We start from the raw sequence: 20,321 nt of genomic DNA, 5'->3' as shown, positions 1-20,321 counted from the left end.
CATTAAAACAGGAAACAATGGATTTCAGGGATCTCTGTATTTATGAAGCTTGTGTTTGTTTGCATGGTAGTTGAATTGCACAGTTCATTTATAGCAATCAATCAGTGGCAAAGCTGCTGCAAAGTGAACCACCCTTGAATACAGATTATGCAGAATATTAATTCAGTAATAATTGAGTTCTTGGAGGCTCACAGGTAAAGAAATTAATGTATTATACATCTCACATTATGCTGTGAGAGGTTAGAGGACTTTGAAGCCTTGTAAGACCAAAACCATTAATAGCGCATATTGCATTGTCAAGAGGGGAAAAAACCCCTGAATTTCCAAGACACAAAAACTTAAGATCAACTCAGACGAATGTGGGGGAAAACTGGAAACCTTACGAAGTACAGCTACTCTTTGGAAGCAAACAATCAATACCTGCACTGTTTAAACTTTTAGAAAAGTCATAAAGGTACTGTCAGTGTAATACTGCAGCCCACAGGTAATTAACATGCACTGAAACGTTTTCTTCTTTTAGAGACAAAGGTAACCAAAGAGGTGGTTTCATCTATGAATACAATTTCAAGAAACTGCTCTCAGACAACTTTTAAAAACCCCAAACCAACGACAAAATGAAAACAAAAAACCAAACCCACAGATGCAAACCACCCAACCACCATCCTTTTCCACAGGGAACAAGTTAGGATGTCCCACCCAGCTTCAGTCCAGAGGGATTCAAATCTGTAGATCCTACATTAATCTGTCAGCCCTGTGCAGCTGGCACAGAGTGTGCTGCGGGGATCTGAAGTGGCCCCAAATCCCTATGTGCTACCAGAACCTGAATGCCATCTAAATTCTGAAAACACACCTCAGTTTAACCATTCATACATGTACCCCAACACCTAAAAGTCACCATTTCTGGGCAATGGAAGGCTACAGATACAGTCATCACAACTACAAATATGGCAGGGTCTGAGCTGTTTGTGAAACCTCATGTTTATTTACTTGCATTACAGAAGAAGAGTGGATTCCAAGTGAAGAAAGATCCCAGATGATCCATGGATACTGTAACCAGCTACAGCTTGTATTTGTGAGCTGGACTCCTCTCCTTTGTCAGTCTCTCACATGTCAATGATGTAAATTCTCCAGTTTTTACTTCCTTCTGTTTTCCCTCCCACAAGGTGGCGACCCAAGTAATCCATTGGGTAACTCGGACACATATTTTGTGGCAAGGTACAAATTTGTTTTTAAGGGAGAAGAAGTCCAGGAAGAACAGTATTTAAAACTCCCTTCTCTTCTGGCTCAGAGAGCAGGGACTTACCAAAAACTACTGCTAGAGAAGCACACCACCCCAAACACAGCTGCCACCCTATGACTTCCCTAACAACAAACTAAGATACTTAATGCAGTGTATTTAAACACACCTCTCTGCCCAGGGCTCAGGGCAGTTGGCCTCATACAGCAAGTTCCACATAGATTTTTTGTTTGAAAACATTATAAAGTACAAAAGGCAGCTGACTGACCATCTGGGCTCCACAAAGGATACAGTATGTATCTTTGGAGAACATAACTTTATTTAATAGAAGTTTTTTGCTCCAATATACAAAATAAGGGACTGCAATCCCAATTGACATTTACATAGGTACACAGCAAATAAATTCCACCATTTACAACAACTGACAACTTTCCCACACTCCTCACTGTATTACAGTCAAGAAAAAATCCTATAATGTTTTACATACCAATCAGTTATATTTCGTATTTCTGTCTCTTTTAATTCTGTTTTAAGTTGCAGTTTCTGACATCAGTTTAATGAAGAACTTATAATTATTTCAGCTGCGCTAAAGGAAAAACGAAATATATAATTTGGAATACTATCTCAAAACCCCTATACAAAATAAAAGTCAGTATCTTATAAAAATACATAGCAGGAGTAAAACCAGTGAAACAACAAAAATGTTTTTAATTTTGTTAAAGTATAAAACATTTATCAACTAGCCTCAGCTTTCAACTACTTTAAAACAAAAGAAAAAAAAACCAAAAAAAAAAAGGAAAAAAAATGAAAAAAACCCCAAACAAATTAGCAAAAGGTAATATGACAGTTCTTTTGCAATACTGTACCTTTAGTATGCAAAGGACTTCATCCTTCTAACATGCACCATTATTCAACTGATTTACCCCTTAAACCTTTTTCTATTGAAAGCCAAAAATAGATGTTAACATTATTTGAATCCTTTCAGAAAAATCCAATCATATTTTTCTGCACCTCCCAGAATATTTAGCCTTTACTTTACAATGCTGGTAGTTTAATCATGATACATAATCTTCTATAAAAGAATTCTAGCCAAACCAAGGCGTTAGAAACTCTGCATCTTACAAAAGCGATTTGTTATAGTATGACAGTTGCTAAATAGCCCAATTTATTTAGTGACCCTGTTAAAGATTTGTTCAACTGAGTGAATAGGTGAAGTCATTTCCTGAGCTAAAAGATACAGGTAAGTAAATAGTCAGTTATAGCAGCAGACAGGAGACATTCTTTTTAAAAGTTGTAACAGTATCAATAAAATAACCTTAGAAAATTACAGTAATGTAAAAATCACTAGCTGACAAGGGAGTGACAAGGGCATCCAAGACCTGATTGCCATAATCTGGAATGCACATCCAATGACCTTCCAGAAATTACATTCAGCTACTGTCAGAAAATGTACTCCTAAGTGAAGAATGTCAAATAGTTCACATTTCTTACAGATCAGGTGTTTTGCCAAGATTTAATTCTTAACGCTGTTTCATAAGCCTAAAGCAAGGTAAACTACTTAGTTTCAAAAATTTCCACTATACAGGACTTAAATATTATTACTTTCAGAAGAATGTGGTACCTTCAGTCTCATGAAATTCCAAACCTATTTCTTCTTATTACTCAGACTTAATTTAATATTTAACAGACTTAATTTAATGTTTAACAGATCTGTTTTTAGGAGAGGAAATAATATTCTTAAAATTATTTACTTCAATCCAAATCATTCTAATTTGCCTGGAGTATGAACCATCAACAAATCATCAAAGAACTACAAAGACTGGTATACCACCACTGCACCAATATTTTCTTATGATTTAAGTCTTCCACATCACTTTTTTCACCCGTTAATGGGAAGAGTCTATTTTGATTTTATTAAATAAAGTACCTGAGTTAGATACCAGTTCCTCCAGAAGGAAATCTTTCTTCTGCGTTAAAAATTTTTCAGATATTGTAGGCATCGCTTTTGTAATTTTTATTGTCTCTCCTTTAATATTTAAACATAATTAGTTTAAATTCAAATGAATATATAAAATTTCCAATACTTGTTAGAATAAAGGACAATACACAAGATCCTAAGTTACAATAATTTATAAATAAAAAATAAACTATTACAAACCAAATCTTTCCCCATACGGAGATGAAAAGCCATAACCTTGACTGATTGTTCCCGATCACACGTTATAAATAATGTAAGCTTCTCCAGAGAAGCAAAGCATCCTTGCCTCCCTGACACCACTTTACACCATCAGTTAAACCACTTCCATCAAGAAGGCAATTGAGTTGGGCCCAGACATAACCTCTTGCTTACATGTTAACCTTCCAAACCTCATTCTTTCAAACCTAAGCACAGGAAACTAACTTCACAGGGAATCCTTTACCTTTTCTACACAAAGTCTGTATAAAATACAGATTTCTAATGTTCCTAACTGCACCAAACCTGATTCAAAGGTCACTGAAGTCCATGGAAGGCTTCAATGGGCTTTGAACTAGGGCCACAGAGATGGCATTCCCCAAAGGAAAGCTCCTGCAAGAGTGGCTGGTATCTCTATTTTTGCTTTTGTGGGATGCAGTGGAGATGTGTAGTCAGCATGATACCTGAGCAAATAAAATGAAAATGATATAAACATTTTAAGAACCCCAAACTCTTTTCTTAGTTGTGTGCAAACTGTGCTATTGCCCCTAGAGCTCCCTGCTTTCCTTCTCTTCAGTGCTTGCTCCACTCCAGGACAGAGAAGATGTGAGACACAAGAATCTCTCTTCACCACAGCTCCCCCTCAGTCCCGGGACTGATAGAAGAGGATGTAACCAGACTCAGAGTTCTTTGAGATGTCTGATGTCAACCCGTAGAATTCTTCAATAGCTTGTGCATCAATTTTCTGGATGTAAAAACACAAAAAAATTGAAGTAGGAATGTCTTGCATAATATACACATAAAATTAGGTTCCACTCTAAAAGTTATTGTAAAACCAAATTAACTTTCACATAATTACATAACACAATAAAATCCAAATAATTCTTCAACTTGTTATGTTTCAGCTTTTCCTCAGCCATCAACTGCACAGAGGGTAGCAGCTATGTATGTTTTATATATAAATTCTTAAGTGTTGCTGTAAGTATTGCATTAAGTTCCTATGTATTGTAAACTAAAACCCAATTTATCTATATCATTGTTTGTCTTGCCACAGAACAGTTCATTAAACAATGGTGAAAGACAGTGGTCATGAACAAAAGAGTTTCTTTTTAAAAACCTAAATGGAATTCAAAGCATTGTACAGTCAAATTGTAAGGCACAGCTCTGCACACACAATTATTGCCCATTTGGACTGGGGTAGAGGCCTCTTTTCATCAGCACACCAGTCATTCTACTTTAAATAATCAGATCCACAAGAGAGGTGCATGTGCTCTGGTTAGGCTTACCTCAACAATATCATCATCAAAAAGCAACCAAAAATCATGACTCTTCACTATTGCAATATAATGTCCTCTGTTAGGGCCACTGTAAAATAAAATGGGGAAAGAACATAAACCATAACTTACATATATGTGGAGATGCATTCCCTTTAATTATTTTTCTTGTAGAAAAGCAGCACTTAACAATAATTAAAATGGCTACCACTACAATTTCTGTTTGGATGTGTCTTGTCTTTTTTTTTTTACTCTCTACTTACATCATCCTCACAATACAGTCTTACTTATTATGCTAAAAAAAGTATTACAATTTCAAATAAGGAATGAGCAGCACAGGCACTGACAATATAAATGAAATCTTAAACAGAGACAGAGAAGTGAAATCAATAAAGCATTCTGATATTTCATAGAGACAGAACAGATCCCAAACTATTTCTGATCTTCAGAAAGAAAAAGCCTGTAGAGCTGCTACTCATCTCCAGTCTCTTTATCTGGTCCACTGTAAACAGAAACTGAATTAAATGGGCAGTTTAGGAGTCTCAAGAAGCTCAGCAATGAGAAGGGCTCCAAATTAAAACTGTCACAATGCTTAGCCTCTTTAGTTTTGGCAGACAAGAAATCTCTCCACGACTATGCCAGAAAAAACAACCCACCAGAACTTTAGGAGTGCCTTATTTGTCATCAGGTTTCAAGTAAGGAAACAGCACAATTTCTGAAACAGCTGAACCTTACAACTGAAAGTGCACAGCCGAGTTGAAGCAGCTCTGGAACTGCCACAGCTGGCCAGCAGCACTCCCATGGCTTTTGTGCCCAGGTCAGGGAGGGAAGGTGCCACCCCTGAGGGAGATATCTGTGCACCAGACCACCATGAAAACAGCACGGGCATCTCCTTCCTGCCCATGGCCCCGAGAATGGCAAAGTCCCCAAGAAAGCAGAAATGGTCAGAATGGCCAGAAAGACTTTCCCCTATAATCCAGAACAAGACTGTCCCAGAAAACTACGGCACAAAGGCTTTTTTTCCAAAATCGTCCAATTTGAGATCTATTTATCTTAAGTCTACTCTTTAGTCATTGTGAGAAGACTGAATAAGTGGAGCAAATTGTCCAAATAGAAAGCGAAATTAGGATTCCTAGCTATGAAACTGTGACCAGTACAACCTAATCTAATGTCAAGGTTACCCTGCTTTGAGTTTTAGTATTTGACCTTACAATATAAATTATTCTGTGATTCTAGATGTCAAATCTTAATTTTCAAGTTTTCAACTTAAGGCTTTTATCCACTCAATAAGCAGTTTGTAGAACAAGCTGGTTTTAAGCCTTGAAGCCACAAGAACATTTGTTGAATATAGCAAAATCAAATACAAATCTAACAGTCCTATTTTGAAAGCAGTGAAACAAAGTAATCAACAAAACTCATAATATATGGATATATTTCAGAAAATGTTGCTCAAGCCTTAAGGAAAAAACCACACCCTAAAGGAAATGCTTTATAAATTAATCTTTCTATAATGCTTTCCTTCCTAAGAAAGCTGTTTTCCTTAGAAACTGTTTTAAAATATTATTATATGATAATGTGTGGTTTATGTTGTTTTTTTAAAACACAGTTAAGTTCATATAAAGATCTGTAATGTGAAATACAGTCACCATGTTTCACAATGATCTCTCAAAGCAACAGGGCCATAATTTCTGTCAGGACTGATAGCTTTTCCCCGCAACACTTTTTTTCCTAAAAAAGTTTCTTTTTAAGAGGTCTTTATTTGATTTATATGACACTGGGGGCTTTGTGTTGTTCTTTTAAGCACAGTTATGTTTATTAAAAAATCCCCTGTTTATAGCAGAGTAATTACCTTCCACAATGAACTACCACAGCAACAAGGTCATACATTCTGTCAGGATTGGTGGCATCTCCTGAGGTGTTAAATAAACGAAGCTCTAAAGGAAAAACTACTCTATAAGAGAGTTTTGTGTACCGATGCAGCTGATCCATGTACTTAAATCTCTTCAAATGGAGAGCTAAAATCATAGGCAGCTTTTTTACTTTCATCCTGAAAAAAAGAACAAACCCAAAAAAACCCAGCAGTATTTCCAATATTCATCCTAAACATTCAGTAGGCATCAACAACCAAGAAATTTGTTTTACTGAAGTCTGTAAAAACCTTTGCAAGCATTAAAAGAAACCAAAAGTATCAGCTGTTTAAAAGTATATTGTGTTGCTAAACTAAAGGAAGATTTTTAACTGAAAGAGAGAGAGAACTGAAAATGTATTTGAAACAGTAAGATGTACTACATAAAAACAGCTGTGATGAGCTCACATAATAATTTACACATAAAGATCACATAGCACAGAATTCAATTTTTAAGTTTATCAGTTTTTAAGTTTAAGTTTACCCATAGCTTTCCAAAAGCAAAAGCCAGATCCCACTTGATGTACAGGGCAGGTATTGAAACAGAGCTAGTTCAGAGGTCCTGTTCCAGCTGAATTTCCTAGTAAACCAGCCAAGTCAAACAAGCTCTTTAAAATAAGCTTTGTTACACCACTTTGTCACATAAGTATTACTCCCAAGTTTTCCTAGCCATTCATTTCCAAGCCATTCATTTTAAAATTTCCAAGGGACACAAATAGCCCACTGTTATGCACCTACCTCCTGCTATCCAAACAAGATAAGGCTGAGCTCTGGCACAGAAATTTGGTACAAATGTTGCAGCAATGTTTTACAGCAGTCAAAGCCAGAAAGTGACCTAGTTCTACTGAGGGCTCAATAGCCCCTTTCCCTAGCATGAGGTATTGGTGTCTCACATCAGTGCCTACAAATCCTCCTCAGCCAACCATAGCTGGCCTGGCAGCATCACAGATTTCCAAATCTTTGGGCAATGAATCTGCCCATGCTAATAGAACCACCAAACCAGAGCTCTCTGCTTCTTGGCACAGCCAAGTGCCTTAGACCAGCACAGTGCTGCCTTTTCAAACTTTCAGCCCCAAAAGACAGCTCAAAAGTCTCTGCAATACAGCCCAGGTTTCAGACGTGTCTATTAAGGCCACACTTTCAGAATATCAGGAAATTTGTAAAAGACAGCCCATTTTCAAAAGATAGGGGACTGTGGACAAATTCCTTGATAACTCACCTGCCCACAAGGGAACCAGGAAATGAAAATAGCTAGAGCAGGGCAGAAAGATGACAGGAGCAACTATTTTTTAGGGTGAGTTACATTTTTATTATATTATGGCTACAATTTCTGCTCTCTTTTCAAAACTAAGTCCTCTCCTTACAATGTAACTGTGTTTAGTAATTGGAGCTCTTTCAGTGGTGAAGAAATTTGGTACACCTTCTTCGCGAGCTGAGTAGTCCCCATCACAGATATAAACTGTATTATAGAGATGGAAGAAAAGTATGACTGCAGTGAAACTGAGCCTACACCCCACGTGAAACCCAAAACATAAGCAATCAAAGCTGTGTTTTGCCATGGAAGTGCCTACAGTACAGGTTTATGCCAACCCAATTTATATTGGTCATGGCTCACATTACCTCCCACACAGAAAAAGAGCTCAGGCAACAGAAAACAGGCCAGGCCTGGATTCACAACCTCTACCAGACACCAATTAGTAAGCTGAGGCAATGTGTGAAGGCAGACTTGGCAGATGAGATATGCAAAAGCTGTGTGTGCAATCCATGGTAAACCAAATAACCAGCAGCAGTGGCATAACCAGTAAAGCATGTCAGAGCTCCCACTCCTTCAGCCAAATACTTTATCAGATAATAAATAACCACACAGTACACAAATTGACAGGTTTTTCAAAGGTGTAAACAAGACTAGAATTATTAGGCAGACAAGAATTGGTCTTAAACAAACATCATGGTTTTCAGGCTTCCACAGAGCTTCTGATGATTTTCAGGAGCTCTGTCGAGCAGTTTAGCACAACTAATCGAACACATTGAAGAAATCAGAAACTCAGTCAACAACAATAGTTACAAAAAGTGCTATCAAACTGAATCTTTCAGCAACTGGAGAAATTAATTCATTTTCAAAACAAAACTGAGTTTAAGAAGTCACATGCAATCAATGACTTCATCATTGCCAATTATTTTTTATTAGTCCCCGAGAGCTTGTTTTGACTTGGCTTTTTAACTTTTCTTTGGTCTTAAGACTATTCATTTTCTCATTTGTAAAATAAATAATGATCAAAGGAGTCCTTTACATGGATTCTCTCTACTCATGGAAAGAGACACATTGAATTCTAGCAAGAGGAATGAAGGCAAGCTACTTTTAAGTGGAAGAACAGTAGAAAAACTAAGGGGAAAAGGGTGTTCCCTCCTTTATACACACACACACACAAAAGCAGTACCAGAGTATTTTCACTGATTATTTGTCTCCTTCCCCAACTGTGCTGTACCTTTTATGTGCTTCTTGCTTACTGCGACACTCTTCACAGTAATACTTGTATTCACTGCACAGAGTTTCTGTGTTGCTGAAACCCCTGAGTAAAAAAGACAAAGCTGTAAACACTGATTTTTTAATATGAAATATCCTTATAATGTACAATATCAACAAAACTTAATACACTTCAATCTACATAAGATAGAACTGGCAGCTTATTTCCTGCTTTCTGGGTAACAGGTAAAGGCAAATCACAAAAATTTGGATTTTTGTGCCTACCTTAAACAGTGAGTGATTGAAGTATTCTGCTCCACGTCAACTGAAAGATCTAGGAAGTCTTCATCCTTGCTGCTTACCTGGATGAAAAGAAGAGCCAATAGAACATAGTTAAGACAAATAATACTAATTTACCTCTGTTTTTCAGTACCACTTTCTATTGACAGAATGCATCTTTTACCCTATAATATCCTTTTAAAAAAATTGGCAAGCGGCCTTTCTATTTCAGAGATTTGCTGTATTTTCTCTTTTTTTTTTCAGGAAAGGTGAAGTGTGTGTGAGTCTCTGGGTGTATGTAATGCCAGCTGTCACTATGCTGTGATTTCAGATGAATTATATTAATGCCAAGTTTCTTCTACACCTCAGATTTTTCACAATAACAGAATCACTGTGACTTTTCTGCTTAGAGCTCTCACTTCTGTTCTTCTCTGACTCCCTTGAACTGAAAGTTATGTATTTGCATGTCACAGTGTACCCAATAAACAGCATGATTATTTTGAAGCCTCTTCCAGACTAGACTCATACTCTTAAAGGAGCAGCAGACAGTAAATTTGGCAAATGAGAGCTTGGAGCTTGGTCTGACAGAGGCAGAATAGCAGCCAATTCTCACAAAAATGTAAGAGCAACAAAAAAGTATAACAGAACATTCTAGAAGCAGAAAATAAATTCCACCACAAACCCTGACAAACTATGAAAAGATCCATAGCTGCCCTGAAAACCAACTATGCTATTGAAGTTTTAAAAACCAGTTATGTGCAACCTTAACTTTTGCCTGCTAGTGTGTCCTCTCTGTATCTAAATATTCTCAATGTCACTCATGACAATGGTCTCTGCCTAGATACAGAAGTAAATGCTTTTAGAAAAGATACCTGGCTGCAGTTTCTTGACTGAATGCAGGAAAAGTGAAATAGGTACAGGGAAATAATGTAAGCTGAGTCTTTTAAACATATGACATTTATGTTCCCTTTTCAGCTCAGAAGGGGAAAAAAAAAAGAAGTGGAAATTTGTTTTCTAATAACCAAGCGATGAGAAACACACAGCTCCTAAGGGCAGCGTACATGGAGAAAAAAAGAAAAAGGCAGATGGTCAAGACAACCATATTTGAGCATTAAAAACACAAGGCAAATCCAAACACCCAGGAAATTAAGTTGAAAGCTTCTGTTAATACCTGTGAGAAAACTGGGCTCCCACTCTTCTGTCCCTAGTCTTTCCAAGAGTAAGTGTGCATCTCAAAAAACACCACTAAGTCAGTACACATAATTTCTACTGCTATATTCAGATGCTCAAGTATAATGTTTGTACTTTTAGAGAGATCACAGAACACATATGGAAAACTTCCAGAATGTTTAGAGTGGGGGAAAAAAAAGTCACCTGCGCTTTCAGTGTGCTGCACATTCCCTGTATTCAGGGATGTATTAAGGTTTAGTTGTGTGGTCAGTTCTTCAAAATATCCCCTTGCAAATCACTCTTGGAATTATCAGACCTGCATTTATAATACTAAGAACTCTGGTGGAAATCACTGTAACTGGGGATTAGGAATGGCTCAGGAAAAAAAAAAATCAGTTCTAGAAAATACTCTGCTGCTGCAGTCTTCAGCTAGGACAGCTGGAATTAGGGAGTCATGTGATCAGTGTTATTCAGACATGCCATTAGATAATTCTTCCTCTTTTGGTCTAATCAAAGAAAATTACATGAAACAATACAGATTTCACAGGCAGCTTTATCCCACACAAAAGCTGTAAGGGCAATGGAGAGGAGGGAAGGGATGTGCTCTACTTTGTTAAAAAGAGATTGGTACTGAAAACAGAAGTTTGCAAAAGGACAATTTCCATTCTCTGTGATAATATGGCCTTAAAACACCTCACTCAGGTTAGACAGTCCACTGTGCACTTAGGACCATGAGGAACCACTAAAGGTTTCATTGCAAGAATAGGCAAGTGGAATTTTTTCCATTTATGTTGGTGATTTAAAAATTGCTATTCTTAATTTTTAAGATTCTTTGAGCCTTAGTATTTTTCTAACAGATTTTAGATAGTATTTTTAGAACAGATTTTTCTAACATGAACTCATACAGTTTTAATTAAAAAAAAATTAAAAGCCACTCTGGAGTCTTACAAGTCTCCCCCCCACACTTTTTGTAAAGGTTCTGTTTCAAATACACATCACTACAATTCTCAGATTACAATCAGCAGTGCTATGTATTTCAATCATCTATAGAATGAAAAAAATGATGGGCATGATCAGAAAACCTCAGCACTTGCAGGATCGAGCCCTGAGGTGTTCAAAAAGCTGTCTGAGTGCCCCTAACAGGAACATCTGAGTAATAGTGAGGACTCTGGATGTTCCAGAGCTCTGGCTGAAGAGGATGGTGTGCTGTTCCCATGTCAAGGACATCATCTGCACCCACACAGCTCAGCTGTACTCTCTGATGACCAAAGCTGCACAGAACACAAAGCTCAGAAGGCTGAAACTCACAGAATCCATTATTTCTTACACTTGGGGATTTCACTGGCAATGTGAATCTGCTCACTGGCAAAAGAGCTCTTGCAGCTATAGACTGCCACGTGTGCTAAAACAGAAAGCAGTTTTAAAAGAAGCTGAAAGAAAGTGTGTGACTTATCTTGGTTAAAAAAAAAAAAAAGAGAAATGAAAATCGAGCAGAGCTAAAGGCTCTGTAGGACTCATATGAGAGAGAACACTGGGATTTTACTTATTGCCTTCTCTCAGTCCAAAGCAGAACTGAACCAAAGAATTTTATGCCTTGTAGAGTCATTTGAACCCAAAAGCAAGACCATCATCTGGAGACTGATATGGTGGTTTTGACAATTTCCTATATTTCTCTGTAGAAGTACTGGCCACATTTAGCTCTTTGAAATGTAATCTTAATGGAGCCAATTATAATACTTTCTGGTTTACTGTTATCCATCCTTAAACTATGAGAGAAATCCATAAAACCAATTAACTTCTAGATAGTTGCTATAAATTAGCCCTAAAATTTACATTCACTTCATGATTCTGCCTCTATCGAGGAAGGGTGAAAGCATTATACAGAGAAACCACATTAAAAACACGTAAAAACAACTTACAATCCTTTTGTAACATATTCATTTAATAAATTGGCTTGATTCACAACACAAATCTTTATTAAAGAATCATATCTACGTTCCTTATACTCCACTGTCCATACTTAAACTGAGGATGCATCTTCAGATAGTTCAGTTTTTATCTTTAAGATGGGCTAATGAAACAGTGCATCTGGAAGGATGCTCTTTTCCACAACCAGGACAACCAAAACCAGAATAAAATTTTGCTCATTTTAGGAACATTGAGGAGGTTTGTCCCATTAGAAGATAATGACTGTCACTTTCAGCAAAGATATATGTTATGCTTTATATTTAAATATGCAATAAATTTCCAATTTAAATTAAAAATGTACTAGGGCTATTGTCTTGTCATTAAGAAGCAGAAATTCATCCACTACTGCTTGTAATCTTGTACATGAGCTATTTCCAAGTCCTCCTAACATTTTAGCTTATATTTCTAAACACAGAAAGAATCTAAATGCCAACAGCTCCTAATAAGCATCAAAACTATCATATATACTCAGTATTTTTAAAAATAAGACACTATTCACAGTAATATTGCCCATTTAATGTGTCCAAATGTGCTTCTAAGTGCTCATTTCCAGGTCACTCTGTTTTAGACACAAGCTGACATACAAAAATGACAGAAACTGATAAAATAGTTTCCAGATTACTTTGATTATTATATTGTTCAGCAATAGCTGAATATTTCTATTAGCTACAGCTAATAGAAAAAAACAACTAAGCAGTGTTAGTAGAATTCTCAAAATTGTGACAGACCTGATAACTAATAAAATATGCTGGCAAAGAGCATATCAGTGTTTTAAAATTGCATTAAGGATGATGCCTAGATCAAAATCCTGACAGCAGTAATTCATAATGCCACAGTGAGGAAAGGTAATGATGCCAGTTGTGTCAAAAGACTCAGGCTAAACTCATGTTTCAAGGAAAAAAAAAAAAAAAAGAACAGCTCAAGAAGTAGAAGAGAAACAATTGACAGTTGCCAAGAAATACTTATTAGGGAGAGGAAATCTGCTAGAAAAAATATGGTAACGTGGAAGAAGCACCTAAATTACTCATAGTCTGCAGTTACATTATACATGACATTATGAAACTCTTTTCTTTGAAATAAAAAAGATGGGTATTTCCAGAAGACTGAGAAAAATACATGAGAAATATACAGATTTGATTAATTCTTGCCTTCCAACGTCATGCTGACATATCTGCATTATCTAATTAAGTTAAAGAAAATTGGCGTTAAGTTATACAAAAACCACAGCCATTTAACTTTTTACAATCTCTAAGGAATAGACCATGACAGAATTACTGTAATTTTAAAATTGTGCTGCTTTTACTCTTTCTCAAGCTGGTAAAATCCAATTTTAAGTTTTTATGAAATACATTCTTTCTCTTATTGTAGAACTTCTCAAAAATATTTTAGTATAGCATACTCAGAGAAAGAGTTTATTTCTCAGGGTGTAGTATTAGAAGAATTCCTGTGGACAGATACTTAGGGAAGGATTACTTTTCATGAACATGAAGGTATGTTTTTTGAGAATCCCACTCTACTACCAAAGTGCCAAAAGCCAACCATTAGTATCTTGATTTCAACGGCTTTAAATTTAAAAACTAGGAATCCATGGAAACTGATTCATAATACTTAATTATGAGATGTATCAGTAAGCACAACACTAAGTTATTTAGACATTAAATTTGAGAAGAACCTCATACCCTTAAATCACAGAGTTTACTCTGTTTAAGAATACACCACTTTAGAATTTTCTGATCTAAATTTTGAAGGTGATTATGATCACACTGGCAAAAAATCCAACTGGGCATTTTCCTAATATTGATCAAATGTCTCTTCCTACAATTCATGCACCGGCTGCTGGAATGTTCTTACTAACAAAGAAAAGACACAACTATAAAGATCACTGAAGAAAGAAATTAATATCCTGGTCTGCTGGGAGAAATGAACCATGAAGCACGCAGCTCTGAACGTGGCAGCGTTGGTGTTTACAAAGCCCATGAGAACTTACAGTTTCACAGGTCAGACACCTGGTTTCATTAGTTAACGTTCCCTGGAAGATCTCGTGCACCCAGGTGGGGTCTGGGGGGCTGTTGCTCTCACTGTCCACGTTGCCATTGGGCAGGCGCCCGTTCTGCTTCTCCTGCTTCCTCTCCTCTTGCAAGATGTCCGCGATGGTGTTCAAAAGGTAGTTCAGGAACTCGTGTGCATCCTGCTGCATGTAGTTATCAAACAGTTCTGTGAGATAAAACACAAGGCTTACTAACTGATCAGTTAGTGCTGTGCTACAGAAAGGTTTTTAAGAGAGTCAGATTTCAAAACCAGTCCTTTCTTTCCCATCTTGAATCATTCACGGCAATACGACACCAACCCAAAATGCCTACTTGATAAACTAAGCCAAAAAAATAGGGGGTGGGAAGAGGGGACAGCAAGTCAGCTTGCACTGACAGAAATCACTCAGCTGATTGGAATTACCTGAAAACTGAACCATACTGCAAGAAAACCAGGGCACAATTCAATGGCCTAAACACAGGTGAATGTGGGGTGCTGCCAGAACTGGTACAGGTCATTCTGCCCAGCCTCCAGATGCCACTGGATCTCCTACAAGGGGCTATGCTATCACTGCCAAGCTTAGGTCAATGTCTTGGATAACACAGATTCAGTAATAGTCACTTCTTTTCTCTCTGACCATGAATTGCTAAGAGGAAATTTACCTGCCTATTTAAAAAGCATTCTATATCCCCAGCTTGTATCATGCAAATCTTTTAATGTGCAATTATTTCACTTTGCTGGCAGTCCAAGAATGTTCTAAGAGACAGGCCTTCAGTGTACAGGGGTGGATAGATGAATGAAAAAGATACTCAGTGAAATTCAGATTTTGAAATGCTAACAGGCACTGTAGGGAAGCTTTACAGTCATTCACCTGATGGCATCCAGGAATAAACTTCAAATAGAAAAAAAAGGTCTAAGGTTATTAGCTAAGTAGGGAAACCTTGAGGCTAATCTAGGTCATTTGGAGAGGTTAAGTAGTGCAATAGGCCAGGCAAGAGTAGGAACCATGTAGTTTATTTAATGAACTACTACACTATTTTTGAGACAAGTGAGTTCAATCTAGCCAATTGCAAGGTCTTTACTTAATCAAGTAAATCAAGGCAGGGCAAGAGCTGCAAGTCTCTTGAGGTAAAAGACTTCAGAGGTTCTTCACAGTGTAATACCACAGGTCAGGGCTTTGTGCCCAGTCAGTAATAAGCATTAACTAGAGCAAAGTGAAAGCTACAGATTGCTCATTTTACAATTATAATAACTTTATGCAAATGTAACAGTACACCTCCAGCTGTCTTCAAGCCAGCAGCTGCTTCCCAAGCAAATAAACTTTAAGGTCATTAATAGAGAAACACAGAATTGCTTGGGTTAGAAGGGATCTTAAAGATTATTGAGTTCCAGCTCCCCTGCTCTGGACAAGCATACCTTCCAACAAGACCAGGTTGCTGAGCCCCATCCAACCTGGCCGTGAACACTTCCAGGGATGGGGCACCCACAGCTTCTCTGGGCAACCTACTCCAATGCCTCACCATTATCAGCGTTGGTAATTTCTTCCTAATCTCTAATCTAAACCTGGCCTCTTGCAGTTTAAAGCCATTCCCCCTTATCCTGTCACTACACGCCCTAGTGAAAAGCTCCTCTCCAGTTCAGAGATGTACAAAATATCCATGCTGTATTCAGACATTGCAAATAAAGCTCGAGCAGCAGCTTTGGAGTCTGGAATACATTAAGACTGTCTCCTCAGTCATCACCCTGATATAGCTGGATACTGACTGAAGAGACTCTAGACTGGTGTTGCACACCTACCTGGTTCCTAAACTAACTCTTCTTTAAGGCTCAAAATCATAAACCCTTACAATAAGCACTTAATAGCATATATGATACCCATGAAATTGCAGCCTGAATGTATCTATTTATTTGTACAAAAGGTGAGAGTATCATCATTAAAAGAGGCCCAAAAATACAAGGGTTGAACTTCTACATCTGATCTCTCTACTGTAGGTTTTCCAATTGCCTTGCTCTGCGTAGAATTTTAGTGGCATGACATAATTACACACTGCAAAGAACACTTTCTGTAATGAACTCAATGGCTCCTGTGGTTTGCTTTCTGCTTTCCATTGGAATGATTCTCTGCATTTGTTATAATGAACTGTTTCTGTAAATGTATCAAACACAAACACACTTACCCGAGGATACGTGCCAAAGAAGGGAATGAGTTTTCTGCTCTGCACAGGCAAGTTATTGTACAGTACCCAAGAGCTTTTTTTTAACAACATCATTACAGCTCATGGAGTGCATTTGCTGGAAGAACCATGTCAAACTAGGAATGTCATCATAATATTTTATCTCTTGTTTTTACTACAGAGATAGTCATCATTTACATGTTTTTTCAATCTGTATTCATGGTCTTGGAATAGACTGCAACAGTATGAACACATCTATTGCAGCAGCATTAAGTATGGTATCTCATACTGTTTATTTAAATATAGTAATTACTCCTTAAGGAAAAAATGTTGCATTTTTACAAAAATGTGTCCAAATTGAGTAGTAGATTACAAGGCTTCATTTATATTTTAACATCAAATAATTTTCTAGAACATTCTGATGTAATTAGCCCTGCAGATAAGAAACAAGAAATGTGAAAAATCCCTAGAAATTTCTTGATATTTAGGATAATGATGACGTTCAAAAAACAATTTGCCAAAACTACTTAGTGGTTTTAAAAGAAGGTCAAGTTACTTATTGTATAAATTCTAGGTCAATTTAAAAAGGTGGGGGGCTTTAATCTAGATTCTTATGGGCAAATCTTTCTACAGACTCAATTTGGGAGACTGATTCATCCATTCAAATTTTTTTTTTTAAAAACAAAGAACAAAGGTTTAACAGTGAATTTTGATTACAAATATTAAACTTCCAGAGAAACAAAACTAGCAAGCAATTTCATAAGCAGATAGTGACAATATGACAATAGACTTTAGCTCTATTTGAAGAGACAGAAACAAGGATTCCCTCTCAAAACTGCTCCAGGGTTACACCCTTACCCTGGGGCTACCTCTTGTTTATACTACAGCACCAAGAGCACTTTCTATATAGGCACTCTACAGAGCACAAATACATAGGCATTTAGCTGGCATACACTGTGTCAGCTTCAGAATCAAATCATAATTGCTATAATTGTTACACAAGATAAAGAAAAAAAAAGTTACCATTTTCTTTTCGTAATCTTGTTATAAATTTCTTGGGAGGTATTACTCCAACTTTTTTCTTCTGGGTGGCTATACTGTGGAAGAGATCAGCTAAGCATGTAAGGAGATTCTCTTTTTTTCTTGGCTGACTCTTGTAGGCTAAGACTTTGTCTCGAAATGGTCGACAAAAATAAAGTGCCTGGAGAACTGAATTGCAGTAGCACGTGTTCCCAAACTACAAAATAAGAGAGAGATCTGTGAGTTTGCATTGCATTGCATTACTGTAGAGAGACAAAAATAATTCCAAGCTGTAAGAGAGTGCATAAGCAGAGGTCACCTTTCTGCAAGTCATTTCTTTCTGACTTTAAGGTAGAAAACATACTGATGTTGCACAAAGGATTACCAAGTACCCTGTATGTAAGTGCATGAAACACCTAGGCTAATTTGAACAATACTATTTAATTTTGTCTCACCTAAAATTTAACTTATTGGTAATATTTTCTATGTATTTGGGTCAAAATGTTCAAAAAATACCCCCAATGTCACAACTCCCAAAATAAGCCCAGGTAAAAATATCTGTCTGCCACACATCAGTCACAACAGCAATGAACATGCACAGCATGACCTTGTACTGCAAAGAAATTCAGCTGAAAATGGAGAGTGCCTCACACACTTCAGGAATTAGATTCTCCAAATCTTAATAGCTGCCATCGAAGTCCAAAATAACTACTTTAACCAGCTCCTACATTTTCAGTTCTTGTTCTAGGGTGACAAGATTTGTTTAAGGAAACTCCTGAATGCCAATGTGACGTGGCCTGCTTAGGATTCCGAGCTATGGCAGTTGGTAGCTTGAAATCAAGATTGCAGGGAAAAGAGAACACAACTGGGATGTGCACACTTTGAAGGAGACAGGCCACTGGACTGAAAGAGGAAAGCAGGATCAGCAAGAAAAGTGTCCATAACCCACTTTGTACCAGGTCACCCCAGGTGGGACACTCCAGATGTTCCCTTCCTCAGACTCCTTTAGGCACTGAGGTCACTGACACTGTCTGCAGCTCACCCCAGCACTGCAAACATCCCCACCACTCCTCTGAAGGCATGGTGAGCCATCAGTGGATAAAGCCATCCTAATTTTAAGCTGCCCTCCTCCAGTGGAACCTATTATCCAACACTGAAAGTGTGGGAAAAATCTTTACAAGGCCCTCAGCAAGTAATCCAACCCTTCAGCTGCAGTCACACAGCCTGCAAATTGAAGCATGCACCTATTGCACACATTCTGCAAAATGTGGAAATAACATTCAGATTTATGTTATACAGAGACAGCAGCACATCTAGGTAGCAAATTCTGAGAGTTTATTGTTGTGATGGGGATATAGTAAAGACTGCCTTCAGAGACATTTTAAGAGCATGTTCCTTCAATAGAGAAAAAGAACTAAAAGCTTCCACATCTTAGGAATAACAGGGAAGTAACTACTTTTGGCTCTCTCACAGTTAAGACAAACAAGAGGACCATGCAATTTAATTACAAAACCTAAAAATTAATTACTTTCCTCTATTTTAAACAAATGAAATACAAAGAAATACTTTCTAAACAACCAAGACAAGGAATAAGTAAGAAGCATATTTAAAAAAATATTAAGATGCCATTAAGGTATCCATATTAAAAAGTGATGAATTTAACATCCATTATTTTTCTTGATTTAAGCTAGGAAAATGCTTTTATTAGCTTCTTTGTGGTCCAAATCTGCAAATAAGTCAATGAACTTAAGAGACAAACTGGGCCTTTTTACCTTAAAGGAAGCTGATGAAATCACACAGTAGCTTCAGTCAAAACATTTAATATTGTAAGCTGTTTAGGAGTTTATAATTAGAAACAGCCAGAAAAAGAGAGCTACATTAAAGTCATTAAAGTGTTAAGAAAGTTCTTAAAATTTAATCAAACTGGAAAACTGCTAAAATTTCTACAGCAAGTGTTAAAAGATGAAAAGCAAGCAAATTAGAATTTTCATAAGATTCCAGTTTTAAAAAGGAGCAGTCTGATAATAAATTAATTAGAATGGCAACCATGTGGTGAGAGACAGACAAAATATGAAGACCTCAGAACACAGAACAAAATTCAGATTAATTTAATATGAATGTATGTTAACCTACATGCCTGTATGAAATAAAAGCAACCAGATTAAGTTCATAAAAGGCCTTCTCCAACCAGATTCAGAAACACAGCAGGCAACAGGAGAATGTTTGAAAGCAAGCCCTGAAGAAAATTTAATTAGTTCACATTTGTTTTATCTCTAAAGCATCAGTCTTTATCACTTCAAAACTCAAAATATTTTTAAAATAAATGCTTCCAATCATGAAAAAAAATTCAAAGGCTGTACCGGTACTGAGCAACAAGTGAAAAATGGTTGGGAGGTTTCTAGACTACACAACTACTCAATTTGCTAAATGAACAAATGCTGCTCTTACCACCAGTGTTACTTCAGTTCCCATCTTTAGAGAAACACCCAACACCTGGCTCCAGCCTCCCCATGCTCCCACCACCCACTCACACTCTGCTTTCTAATCCTGGACCCTCAGCACTGGGCTGGGCTGCCAAGAGACACCTTCCTCCTCCTCTTCCTCACCCCAGCCAGCACTGCCCCAGAG

The 20,321-nt window shown here is 37.2% G+C and overlaps 1 protein-coding gene across 2 annotated transcripts in view; it reads right to left on the bottom strand.

Annotated features, from left to right (window-relative positions):
- Positions 1–1,534: 1,534 nt before the first annotated feature.
- Positions 1,535–20,321, bottom strand: part of USP12 (ubiquitin specific peptidase 12) — a 32,962-nt gene continuing 14,175 nt past the window's right edge. The window contains exons 3-9 of one of the 2 annotated variants that reach the window (XM_071434020.1): positions 17,697–17,910; positions 14,459–14,685; positions 9,340–9,416; positions 9,077–9,160; positions 6,534–6,731; positions 4,697–4,775; positions 1,535–4,155 (exon numbers count right to left, since the gene is read on the bottom strand). In XM_071434020.1, coding sequence (XP_071290121.1) covers positions 4,054–4,155; positions 4,697–4,775; positions 6,534–6,731; positions 9,077–9,160; positions 9,340–9,416; positions 14,459–14,685; positions 17,697–17,910 — 981 coding nt within the window. In that variant the 3' untranslated portion in view covers positions 1,535–4,053. The remainder of the gene's footprint in view (positions 4,156–4,696; positions 4,776–6,533; positions 6,732–9,076; positions 9,161–9,339; positions 9,417–14,458; positions 14,686–17,696; positions 17,911–20,321) is intronic. The other variant, XM_071434021.1, reaches the window with a different exon arrangement.

The sequence above is a fragment of the Agelaius tricolor genome, unplaced genomic scaffold (assembly GCF_023055355.1).
Source record: "Agelaius tricolor isolate 1412-34295 unplaced genomic scaffold, bAgeTri1.0.p SCAF_9, whole genome shotgun sequence".
Classification (NCBI taxonomy): Eukaryota; Metazoa; Chordata; class Aves; order Passeriformes; family Icteridae; genus Agelaius; species Agelaius tricolor.
The sequence above is the reverse complement of the archived record's forward strand: the minus strand, read 5'-3'. Positions and strand labels throughout refer to the sequence as shown.